Here is a 13567-nt window from a genome sequence, read left to right as displayed (position 1 = left end):
ATAAATTATAGAGGAGACTCGACTAGCGTAGCTCTACTAGTGTAACCTCGGAGAGGTAACTATATTTACACACGCTCCGGCAGTCCAGGACAGAAATAAAAAAATGGGTCGAAAAGATTTGAGATGGTAGCCTGGAACTATAATTATACCCTAGCAAAACAACTAGGTAAGTACAAGAAGGTGAGTATAGCAAGGTGAGTACAGAAGTACATGGCACGCACGTGCGAGCGCGCCGCCCTTGAAGCACCAAAGTAAGGAGTAACACTCACTCATGTTCGTGTCCATCGGCTCATCTTTGGGCTTCCGTTTTCTTGGTCTGCCCTTATGGTGAGTCCCCACCCCGTTGTAGTATTGTAGCTTGCCTCCGTGTTCAGGGGGCGGGAACCCCTGCAGCACCTCCGGGGGAAGGTGGGGGTGGAGACCATGGTGGGGGAGCTGGTGGGGGCCTGGGGGAAGCGGGGCGCCAGGCAGGGCACCCGGGGGCATGCCCATGGGCGTCACGTAACCACCCTCCAGCAGTGCTGACATCTGCGAACGACAACATACACAAGACGCTGAATGACCTCCAAAACTCAGGAGAGGAAGAGGACAGTCAGTCAAGGTGCTGATTTTAACATATAGTGTGAATAATGTGGATTAGCTGAAGCACAGACGCACATGAACACGCTCACGCACATACTAACACGTACACACAAGTACTCAAACACACACACACACACACACACACACACACACACACACACACACACACACACACACACACACACACACACACGCACACACACACACACACACACGTGTCTATAAACACGTGCCTTTGATAAACAGTAACTATTGCTACACACACGCACGCTGGGTGAATACACACACACACACACACACACACACACACACACACACACACACACACACACACACACACACACACACACACACACACACACACACGCGCGTGCGCGCGCGTGTCTATGAACACGTGCTTTTGGTAAACAGTAACTATTGCTACACACACAAAAAAAAAAAAACACAACAAGAGAGACAAAGAGACAGGGTAGACCAATGAACACTGGATAGCATCCAGACGTCAAGGGATGAAGCGAAGAAATTAGAGAGGTGGATATATCAGAAGCAAGATCTCATTATATATGTCCATGAAACGTGTAAGGAGGCACAGAAGCACTATCTGCATTGCTAGCAAAAATCTTTTATAAGTTACAAGAAACACTGCAAATGTTTAAAAAAAATGGAAAACAAATGTAATAACAATACAGAAGCAAGGAAACACAGTTAAGAAATAAAGAATAATGGACCTGTATTTTTGATGATTATGTCGTACGAGGCAATAGAGAAGATAATCAGAAAGAGAATGAGTGGAATATCTAAAGAATGGAGGCTTCATAAATGACAACCATAAATATATAGAGAGGAAGTCCTGTCCTACTGAAATTCTGTCAGAGACACAAGGCATGAATGAACAGCGAGTGGACTGAACTGTAAGAAGATACTTGCTACCGTACCAGACTGAAGATTGAGCGAAAAACTAGAAGAGAAAGAAGAGATAATCGGAGAAGTACTATAAAGAATGGCACATTATGCACGTCACCTAAGGGAAAAAGAAAGTGCGATATGTTAAGAGAGTAACTTCCAGGATGGGTGGAGGTGTCAAGTGGGGTTAAATAGTGCTGACACCTGTACAGATTCTTATATATGTAGACGACATACCAGAATAGATAATGTTACTATCTGCCGATTATAAACCTAAAGAGAGAATACAATTACTGAAAAAAAAAGACTTTGGCAGACCAAACGTGTCGGAGTATAGACTGGGAAGGGAGGAAACAGTGGGCTACAAACCCTTAACAAGTAAAAGAATCTTGGGTTAAGCATATTAACGATCACATCACCGAAGGCATATAAACATAAAAGTGTGGGTAGTATATGCACGCCTAGAAAACTTAACTGTTCTCAGGAATTTCTCAAAAAAAAAAATCATTCATTACCCTATACAAGACATGAGAGAAACCTACCTTTCTTAGAGTATGTACCACCTGTCTGCAGCCTACTTGTGATCAAGCATATTGAGAAACAAGAGGAAGTAGAGAGATCTACAACAAGACTGGTCACAGAGGCAAAAGAACTGCCCCTAATGTCCTTAATGGAAAAAAGAAAACATGGAAGACACAACGTACAAGATAGTCAGGGGAGAATTAAGAACAGAATGCTTAAAAGGCTGTGTTCACAGACGTTACAACGGTAAATAAAAGACAAAAATGAGTCAGTCGCAGGGATATTAGGAAGTAATTTTTTTTAACCTGAAGATGGTTCGCAAGTGATATGATTGTCTTAAGTTGGTGGTGAAGGAAAACACACACACACACACACACACACACACACACACACACACACACACACACACACACACACACACACTGGAAGCTGAAGACTCCTATGAGTCAAAGGGATGTTAGGAAGTATTTCTTCAGTCAGAGTTGTCAGGAAGTGGAATAGTCTAGCAAGTGATGTAGTGGAGGCAGGAATCACACATAGTTTTAAGACGAGGTTTGATAAAGCTCATGGAGCAGGGAGAGAGAGAGGACCTAGTAGCAATCAGTGAAGATGCGAGGCCAGGAGCTATGAATCGACCCCTTCAACCACAAACAGATGAGTACACATGCTCACACACTCTTATCGTTCAGTTTTATCAATGGCTTCTAGTCACTATTATGTCAGCGTCTTCTCACCCTGCCATTGCCTCTGAATACGTCATGATTGTCTTCCCAGAGTCTTCGGTCTGTCAACAAGATGAGGTTTAGTTCGGAAACTCCTTAATCAGTTTGGTGGCAAGTCTCGTGGCTTCATCAAGCTTAGCTTACATCCCTGCAAAGGCGTGAGCTTCACATACTCTATGACTGTTCTGACATTACTGGTGTAGAGCGTTTTGAATGATAACTGAGGCTTGTTCTTCAAGACAGTTTAAGTCACCAGAAGATTCATCCCTTTTTTATCCATCTCCTAAACCATCAAGGAAAAACCGATCTAAACTTAAGCAAAGTTTTGGGTTTATTATGTAAGTTCAGCTGTTTTATGATTCATACATTTTAGCAAGGTTGAGAGGCAAAATTAGTTTTGGAGTGAAATTAACAATTTGCATACCAAAATTTTTTATAAATTTAGTTAAATGTTTTCCTTTGAAGGGAAGCAAGAAAAGAGGGAAGAGCAATACTTCAAGTTATCCAGCAATTCTCGCATTATGAAGTTTCCTCCTCCCCTACTAACCCTCCCCCCTCCTGCCTCCCGTCTCCCGTCTCCTGGTAGTGGTCACTACAGCACATACTGCTAAAGGAACCCTTCACTGCCTCTCACCTACAGTAGTATTGATCTATTGCATATATAAGGGGACCCTGTTTCCCTCCCCCCCTCGCCCTTCTGCCATCTTTGATAATGATCCCTGCAATATATGAAGAGCTTTCCCCTTCCCTTCCTCTGCCTCTGTCTTTCCTTCCACTTCACCCTTTTCCTCATCTCCCCTTTTCTCTGCCCTCCTCTTCACCTGGCAGTGATTTCTGAAGTATATAAAAAGCCTGGCCCCCTGACTCTTATCTAGTAGAGGTCCCTGCAGTATATGAAGAGAACCTACCCTCATACCTTGCCTCTTCTCCCATTTCTCAACCTTTCCCTGCCCTTCTCATCCCTGTTCCCCGTCCCCCCTTACTTAACAGTAGCCCTGCAGTATATAATGAGCTCTTCCTTCCCTGGCCCTCGCCTGATAGTTGTCCCTTCAGTATATAAGGAAACCCCTGCTGCTCACCTGGTAGTGGTCCCTACAGTATATAAGGGGGCCGCTCATGCCGAACTGGTCACCCTTGGTGAGCTGAACGTTGCAGTGAGCGCAGGTGAAGCACTGTACGTGGTACACGAACTCTCGCGCCCGCATCACTAGTTCGGAGCTGCCGATGGTCTGAGTGCACCGCGCGCATCGCCGCACGCTGAACAACCTGTACCGGGAAAAAAAAAAGTTAGCGTACTTCCACGAGTGAACCAGGAAGAAATGCAGAATTAGGCGTGACTGGAGTTAGTTATAACTGGAGAAAGTTGTAACTGGAGAATACGTTCAGGTGACAGAAATTTCCTCCCAGAAATGATGTTCTTAGGTCACACACGAGCCTAGAACAGGAAACACTTTAGATTTAGGTTACAGAAGCCTACACAAGGGAACATTGCAGATTTAGGATACACAAGAACGTACACTAGGGAATAATAAGTACTTAGTTACCACAGGAACCTGAACAAGAGAATCAAGTGACATTAAGTTATTGTCATTCACATGTTTTGACATAGAGCAAAGTATTTTTAGTTGACAAGGGATTCTGCATAAAATTTCTTAATATATGTTAAGAGCTGCATAATCATCGCCCCTGCGGCTCGATCTCAAGAACAAGGAAACAGCTTAATAATTTACATAAACTGATCGATATCACAAGGGTCACAGCCCGACTGATCAGGTGGTGACTTTAGGAACCTATCCAGTTCTCTCTTGAAGATAGCTAAATGTTCACTGGTAATCCCCTTTATGTGATGGGAGGCTGTTGAAAAGTCTAGAACTCCATATGTTCTCTCAGCGTGCTTAAGGCACCCCTGTTTTTCATTGGGGGTATGTTGCACCATATGAAGGGCATTTTGATTTCCTAGATAATGAGTTGTGTGTGCAGATATGGAACCAGTCCTATGACTTTCCAGGTTTGTATCTTTCTCGCCTGCATTCCAAGGAGTACAGGTCAAGGGACATCAAACATTCCCAGTAATTAAAGAGCTTGACTGAAGATTCTCTGTGTATTCTCTAGATAATGAATTTCGTCTGCCTAAATATGGGCAGCCTCTAACTTAACTCCGTTTACTATTACTCTTTGTTTTCTATTGAGTAGAAAGTTAAAGATCCATCTGCCCACTTTCCAGTTATTCCTCTGTCACGCATTTTGCGTGCTATTACACCATGATGGCACTTTTCGAAGGTTTTTGCAAAGTCTATATATACAAGATCTGCAATCAATTTGTCCTCCAGTGCATCCAAGACCATGCCATAGTGGTCTAGTAGTTGCAAGGGGCTGGAGCAACCTGCTCTAAACCCATGCTGCCCTGGGTTGTACACTTGTTGGGAATCCAAGTGGTTGGTGATCTTGCTTCATAGAACTCTTTCCAAGATTTTTATGATACGGGACGTATAAGTGCTATCGGTCAATAATTCTTATTGCTTTCTGCCACGTTAATGGAGTGGGGGCTATACCCATTGTTTTTTAACGACTGGTTTCTTGGAGTTCTTGATGAACAAAAAGAAGAGTGTATGGATATGGTATCAACGGCTATTTCGATGTCCACTGGTGTTAGGGTTACGTTGGAAATTTTTGAGATATTGACATGTTTTTAAGTCTTACTCATAAAAAATTCAGATTGTTAACCTTAAGTCTGATTAACGGCTCACTAAACACAGAGTCATATTGTGACTTCAGTATTTCACCCATTTCATGGCTGTCTTCATTGTAAGTTCCATCTTGTTTGACCAACGGCCGAATACTGGAGGTGGCTTTGGCCCTGGATTTGGCATAAGAAAATAAATATCTTGCAATGCCACTATCAGAAAGTGCAGTACCACTATCAGAAACTGCGGTATCATTATCAAACTGCAGTATCACTATTAGCAACTGTAGGTACCACTCTCAGAAGCTACGATACCACTATAAGAAGTTCCGGTACTGGTATCATTAACTCAATTATCACTCTTAAAGGCTCCAGTACCATTATTAAAGGTTTCATTACACTAACAAAGGCTTCGTAATGATACTGCGGTATCATTATCAAACTGCAGTACCAGCATCAGAAACTGCAGTATCACTATTAGCAACTGTAGGTACCACTCTCAGAAGCTACGATACCACTATAAGAAGTTCCGGTACTGGTATCATTAACTCAATTATCACTCTTAAAGGCTCCAGTACCATTATTAAAGGCTTCATTACACTAACAGAGGCTTTGAGGCTGTTTAACTGCTATCAGAGGCAGATGTAATACTATCAGAGGTTTCCTTATCACTATCAGGGGTTTCAGTGCTACTATCAAGGGTTCCAGTGGTTCCACTGCCACTATCAGGGGATTCCATTGCCACTACAGTGATTTTAGTACCATTATCGTGGGTTCCAGTTTCCCTGTTAAGGATACCGGTACCAGCATCATGGGTTCCAGTACCACTATCAAAGGATCCGGTACCGTTACCAGGTGTTCCAGCACGACTAGCATAGTTTCCAGTATCACTATCACTGATTCCAGTGCCACGATCATTAGTTTCAGTGCCACTAGCAAGGGTTCCAGTACTCACTGGACCCTCTTATCCATGTCAAGAGGAACTACTCTACATTCCATGAAAAAAGGGGTTTGGGTATGTGTTCCAGGGAAGGTAGGCGGGGCTAACTGTCACGTGACCCCGCCTCCTCTCACGTGATTGGCCGATAGCATCGTGGCCATGATGCCAGATAGTGCTTAGACAACGGGCTCTCCCTCAGGGTGAAATTTTAGTGTCCCTCTTACCTATATTTCCAGCAACTCTCGGGGGGGTTGGGGTTAATGTGATGGTAGGGACAGACCGTATAGATTGTTAAGGAACGTTGGGGGTTATGGTGAGGGGTTAAGGAAAACAGGGATGGTGGTTAATGCTTTAGTTATGGTACTCTCGTAAGAATTGTTATCAGGGATGATAGTGGAGGCGATGATGAGGGTGATGGTGAGCATTACTGTCTTCACTGATTGATGAAATTAGCGATGACAGTGGTGATGACAGTAATGGTGGTGGTGATAATGATGATAGCAAAGGTAATGATAACAAATGTGATGATAATGATAGCAGTAATGGTGGTGGTAATGATAACAAAGGCAGTTATGATGAAAATGATAATGATGGTACTAATGATGTTAATGAAAAAAACGTTGATGGTATGCTCATCCCCTTAACATACCAAATCACCAGTATTTTCGTTTATTTTCGAAGGCGTCAACGCAACAGTGTCTAACTCTTAACATATAGTACTAATATATCTCAAATTATATACAGTGATGGATCTAAGCAGGAGTCTACTGACAGGGCTTCCGTCTGCTCGTGTTGCCACCTCCCTACTTAAGAACTCTATCAACCATGTTAAGTAAGATACAAAAACTAACAACAGGTTTCACATTATACATTGAATTGTTTGTCATCCCATCTGAACTAAAGTTAACCTTTGACACTCAGCTCGACTCCTTGATCATTTTTTATTCTGTTTCATCAACCTAACATACTCACTGGAGAATCAAAGTATAGATAGGCAAAAATAAAAGATAAAGAACAATTATTATGGGTTTCCTTTCACTTTAAGCAACGCAGATAAATTTACCAAAGAAAACACAGATCAAGCCACCAGGAGGTCAGGTCTGGCACAGGGCCGCGGGAAGCAGTGACTCGGGAATCATCTACAGATAAAACTCTGAAAGAAGAAAATGGATATAACCTTGGAATTGAAAACAGAATTAGAGAACAAGTAAATGATGAATAAAAATGTCATCTGAACGCATTTACAAATCTGATACATCCATAACATGAATGGATCTAATTGCCTGGATCCAGCCGGGCTGTATACAAGGTCATCAGACATTTTGGCAAACACAGTTGATTAAACTAAATGTAAAGTACGTGGTCAGCCTTGTGGTCACTTTTTTGAACATTATGCTTCATTGTTTACTTACTGAGGGATACAGAGATAATATAATAACTTGGTGTGCTATACCAAGGAGTCATATAAGTAAAAATAAGATGCATGTGAAGGTGTGGAGGAGTGCTGGGGGACCTTCATCACCCTTATTTGTCGCTTTCATGTCAATATTTTTAATTACCTAAATATGTTTTATGTTTGCCCTTTAAGAGCGAAATTTAAATTGAAAATGTTGCTATAATTTCGAAGACATAGAACAAAAAAACTAAAAAAAAAAAAAAATAGGATAAATTCTTGTAGTCTAACACATACAAGCCACTGCCCCCTTCCTTACCCCACCATCCTAACTCACAAGTAATAAAAACTCCAGCTCTACTGCAATGAAACCTTTGATGCTGCCCTAGCTGACGAACCTTTAATAAAGTACTTGAGGCTATTCTCATTGTTCTGCTAAGGTTTTTCGGCTTACGCTGACGGGTTTTAGCACTATACATGCAACTTCTCGTAAGTGATAGAACATAAAAGGGATATTTACCCAATTTCGCCTCCCCGCGCTGTGTAACTATCAAATAGAAAACGGCAGCAGTACACTAATCATACATCCGTTTTTTTTTTTTAATAAAAGAGCGTTTTTTTCATCAGGAAAAAGTGTTCTGATACGGTTTTAGGAGATGGCTCGCTCAGGACGAGTGGAAGCGAAGAAACCACTAACCTTGTGTCTGGGGCAATGATGATTCTTGCCCCATGGCTGGGGTGCGGAAGATTGTTTTCCGGAATCTGGGCGCCATTGGTCCTATTGCTGGGGGGCGGCAGGTCTCAGGAGACAATATTTTCTACGGTTTATTACACAAAAAATAGTTTGTCCATCAGCTACTGAAACCTTGCGTCGATGGTATCTTCATTCAGCTGTGCAGCGAGGCTAAAGTGGGGCTACCTCCCTGGCTTTGTGTGGTGGTGGCTTATTCTACGAGAAACAGAATAAGTATCTCCTGACAAGTGGCTTTGTGATGACCCAAAACTGCTTAAGTATCCATTAGTTTCCCGGAGCTACCGGTAAGTTTTACACCCTCATTTAAGAACGGATCAGTAATAGCGAGTGTGCTAAGTTGATCTTCGTACCTGACACTGGCTATGGGACGGAGCCACGACTACTCTTAATGTCTGACAGTCTCGTGTCGAACTTGATGATGCTCCAACAACACCATCACCCGTCACACCCTACCACCGTTTCACTGCTATGTAATTATTGTATATTATAGCGCACCAGCCCACCATTAATGTATTCACTTTTGTTAAAATAAAAAAATAATTCATCACCCTTTCTCTTCTACCAGCCATACCCGTAACTATCTGGCCACTCCACCACAACATCTATTATCCATTCCTACCCCTCCCCTCCAACGCTAACTAAACACTGACAGTAAAAAATCTCCCAGTTGAGCTGTGTGAGGATACAAGAACCTTACACTCAACCATCAACTTTTTTAAACCAACCCCTAACCCCCACCTGACTCACCCTCACTCAACCTCTCCTTCCTTACCCCCGCCTCTGTTCCCTAACCCTCACCTCTCATCCCTCACCCCACCTCTCCTCCTTCACCCGTCACCCCTGGCGTCTTATTATCAAGTCACTTATAGTCTGAGTTTTAATTTACATATACAGATTTCCTGCAATCACTGAATTTTATTATTATTCCTTCACCTTTCCTCTCTACCTTGCCTCCTACCCTGCTTCCTTCCATGCTTCTTTTACTACCTTCTACCCTGCCTCCTACCCTTCTTACCTTCCTTCCTGCCCTTCTACCTGGAATCTACCTGGAGGGTATTCCGGGGACCAACGCCCCGGCGGCCCGGTCCATGACCAGGCCTCCCGGTGCATCATGGCCTTATCAATAATGCTGTTACTGCTGGCCGCACGTAGTCCAACGTACGAGCCACAGCCCGGCTGATCCGGCACTGACTTTAGGTATCTGTCCAGCTCCCTCTTGAAGACAACGAGGGGTCTATTGGTAATGCCCCTTACTGCTGGAGGGAGGCTGTTGAACAGTCTTGCGCCCCGGACACTTAGTGTGTTTTCTCTGTATACCAGTGACGCCCCTACTTTTCACTGGGGGTATGTTGCATCGTCTGCCAAGTCTTTTGCTTTCGTAGGGAGTGATTTCTGTGTGCAGATTAGGGACCAGTCCCTCCAGAATCTTCCAGTGTAGATTATGATATGTCTCGCCTGCGCTCCAGTGAGTACAAGTCCAGTGCTTCGAGACGTTCCCAGTATTTAAGGTGTCTAATGGAACTTATACGTGCAGTAAAGGTTCTCTGTACATTCTCTAGATCTGCAATTTCACCTGCATTGAATGGGGATGTTAATGTACAGCAGTATTCCAGCCTAGAGAGAACAAGTAATTTAAAAAGGATCATCACTGGCTTAGCATCTCTTGTCTTGAATGTTCTCATTATCCATCCCATCAGTTTCCTTGCAGACGTGATAGTGGCATTGTTGTGGTCCTTGAAGGTGAGGTCTTCGGACATTACCACTCCCAGGTCCTTCACATTACTTTTCCGCTCTATTGTGTGATTAGAGTTTGTAGTATACTCAGTCCTAGTTATTTCCTCCAGTTTCCCATGACGGAGTAGTTGGAATTTGTCTTCATTGAACATCATATTATTCTCTGTTGCGCATTGGAAAACTTGGTTTATATCTTCTTGGAGTTTTGCCGTGTCCTCAGTGGATGACACTCTCTTGCAGATCCTAGTATCGTCTGCAAAGGATGATACAGTGCTATGGTTTACATCTCTATGTCTGATATGAGAATGAGGAACAGGATATGGGCGAGTACTGTGCCTTGTGGGACAGAGCTCTTCACTATGGCAGCTTCCGATTTAACTCTGTTTACCACTACTCTTCGTGTTCGACTGATTAGAAAGTCGAAGATCCATCTGCCTAGTTTGCCAGTTATCCCTTAGCACGCATTTTGTGTGCACGCATTTTGTCGAAGGCTTTTGCAAAATCTGTGTATACTATATCTGCATTCTGTTTGGTCCAATAGTTGCGAAAGGCAGGAGCGACCTGTTCTGAAACCATGTTGCCATGGACTGTGCAATTTTTGGGAGTCCAGGTGGTTTCCTAGCCTGCTTTTTAGAACTATTTCAAAGATTTTTATGATGTGAGACGTTAAAGCTATTGGTCTATAGTTCTTAGCTATTGCTTTGCTGCCACCTTTATGGAGTGGGGCTATATCCATTGTTTTTAGTGACTATGGAATTGTGGAATCTCACCTGTGTCTATGCTCCTCCATAGCATACTTAGGGGTCCTTCTTGCCTTCTACACTTCTTCGTAATCTGCCTTCTACCTTGCCTTTTACCCTAATTCATTCCCTGCATCCTTCCTTGCCCTTTACCCTAATTCATTCTCTGCCTCCTACCCCGCTTCCTTACGTGTTTCTTCCCCATCTCATACCTTGCTTCCTTTCCCGCCTTCTACCCTGCCTTGTATCATGCTTCCTTCCCTACCTTACCTATTACCCTACGTCTTTTACTGCCTTCTACCCCATCAACTATTTGTCTTCTACCTGCCTCTTACCCTGCCTTCTACAATATCTACTCTTCTGTTTCTTCCCTGTCTAGTGCCCTGTCTCTTACCCTGCTTCCTTCGGTGCCTCCTACCCTGCCTTCTACCTAATCTACTACCCTATTCCCTTCCCTTCCTTCTACCCTACCTATTACCCTGCATTTAGTTTGATCAAAAAGATATGATTACAAACTATAAAATGTTCAGAATATTCGTCACATGGAGAGTAAGAATCATTTCGCCACTTTTGAGGCAGTAGACAAGTAGACTGAGCTAAATGAGGGAGCGGTGGAGGCAAACTCAACACAGTTTGAATAGTAGGTGTGATTGGGTTCAAGCGGCCAGAACCAATAACATAAATCGATTGTAGGTTAAGAGAAGCCCAGGAGCTGAGACTTGATCCCAGCAAGCACAATTGTCAGCATACGCGCACACATCTCTTCCATACTTTTCCAACATTTGTCTCCTCTCTCCTCTCCCTACCTCCTCTCTTCTCCTTACTCCTCTTTCCTGTTCCTGTCACTCTACTGTTCCTGTCACGCTCTCTGCTCTTCCTGTCCTGCTCTCTCCTGTTCCTGCCTTGCTCTTTTTTTTTTCCTGCCCCATTTCTACTGTTTCTGCTCCCTGTCTACCGTTCCTGCCCCCTATCTACTGTTCCTGCCCCCTGTCTATTGTTCCTGCCCCGCTATCTACTGTTCCTGACCAGCTCTCTCCTGTTCCTTGCTCCATCTCTCTATGGCTTCAATTTTAATTCCACAAGGCTCGCTGGAGCTTGGCCATAACTCACAGCGGTGCTCCATCAACCTGGGTAATTACTAAGTTACAGCCACTGCCGCTGCAGATTAAATACCAGTAGCATTATAACTCGGCCATTACTTGCTGTACGCAGGCACAAGAACCATCACCGGCGCTTTATGTCCTGCGCAGCACTTGCAAACTTTATACTGCATTACTCTCTCATCGTAAAACGTGACAAATGAACGCAATCCCTGAGGTAACCCTTAGCATAACCTTACCCATCCACCACGAAGATACGAAAGTAGAGAAAAAGAGGAGCAATTCTTGTCCACTGCAGCGCTGAATGACCAGTAGCGGATTAAAAATAGTGCACGGGTGTATTAGTGGTGATAGGTTCCAGTATTGCCTTAGTAACATTACTCACCCTTCCTCATGGTCGAGCAGCGAGGTACAGATAGGTTGTTTATGCACGGCACCGCTCCCACCAACACCAGCTTGTCGAGTAGGGAGGTGCTGGAAAGGTTACCATGCGCAGCACCGCTGGTCGAGCAGTGAGGTGCTGCAAAGGTTACCATGCGCAGCACCTCTACCACCAACACCTGGTCGAGCAGTGAGGTACAGTAAAGTTAGCATGCGCAGCACCGCTTCACCAACACCTGCTTGCCGAGCAGTGGGGCGCAGCAGTTTCCATGAAGAGTATCGCTCTACCAACACCTGAAGGTCGAGCAGCGAGGCGAGGCGTAGCAAAGTTACCGTGCACAGCACCGCTTCACCAACACCTGGAGGTCGAGCAGTGAGGCGAGGTGCAGCAAAGTTACCATGCACAGCACTGCTTCACCAACACCTGGAGGTCGAGCAGTGAGGCGAGGCGCAGCAAAGTTACCATGCACAGCACCGCTTCAACACTTGCTGGTCGAGCAGTGAGGCGCAACAAAGTTCCCGTGCACGTCACCGCTGCCATCAACACCTCTCTTCGTTGACACACTTTATTAATCACGATACTGTGAAGTTTCAGTTGGCACTGACAAGAATGAAGGGCATGCGAATTAAATCCTACCCTTGTTCTAGCCAAAGTAATTCAACCTGCCATTCATCCATCTATCATTCCTACTTCTAGCCTAGCCATCCATCTGCCCAATCTTCCCAGTTCTACGAATTTCCATCCCATTATAGTCTGTGTTTAAAACTCCATCCATGGTAAGTGAGAGATCATATTTAGAAACCATAAAGAAATTATGTTAAATAAAACTTCCAACCTTCTCTCTGGCTAAGAAAAGTCAGAGATATCTGATATTTGAAAAATACTCGAGTTTGGTTCACAAATAACCCACACCAAGGAGATGGGAAACTTATGACGATGCTTCCATGTGACATGGACCATTGACAAATCACATGCCATTGTGATTTTTTGTTCTCTACTTGAGTTAGGTCTCTAATCTACACAGTAAGCGACTCACTGGAGTGAGAAATACGGAGGGTAATGGAAGGTGAACTTAGTGAAGAGACAGAACAAGTTTGCATTGTGATGACGTT

General features: G+C 43.9%; 1 protein-coding gene across 2 annotated transcripts in view; it reads right to left on the bottom strand.

Moving 5' to 3' along the window:
* Positions 1-13567, bottom strand: part of LOC128687748 (LIM/homeobox protein Lhx9) — a 573843-nt gene that overhangs the window by 172881 nt on the left and 387395 nt on the right. For both annotated transcript variants that reach the window (XM_053775324.2, XM_053775328.2), the window contains exons 4-5: positions 3809-3995; positions 270-528 (exon numbers count right to left, since the gene is read on the bottom strand). In XM_053775324.2, coding sequence (XP_053631299.1) covers positions 270-528; positions 3809-3995 — 446 coding nt within the window. The remainder of the gene's footprint in view (positions 1-269; positions 529-3808; positions 3996-13567) is intronic.

The sequence above is a fragment of the Cherax quadricarinatus genome, chromosome 1 (genome assembly GCF_038502225.1).
Source record: "Cherax quadricarinatus isolate ZL_2023a chromosome 1, ASM3850222v1, whole genome shotgun sequence".
Classification (NCBI taxonomy): Eukaryota; Metazoa; Arthropoda; class Malacostraca; order Decapoda; family Parastacidae; genus Cherax; species Cherax quadricarinatus.
Note: the sequence above shows the minus strand (reverse complement) of the source record. Positions and strands in the feature narration are given on the sequence as shown.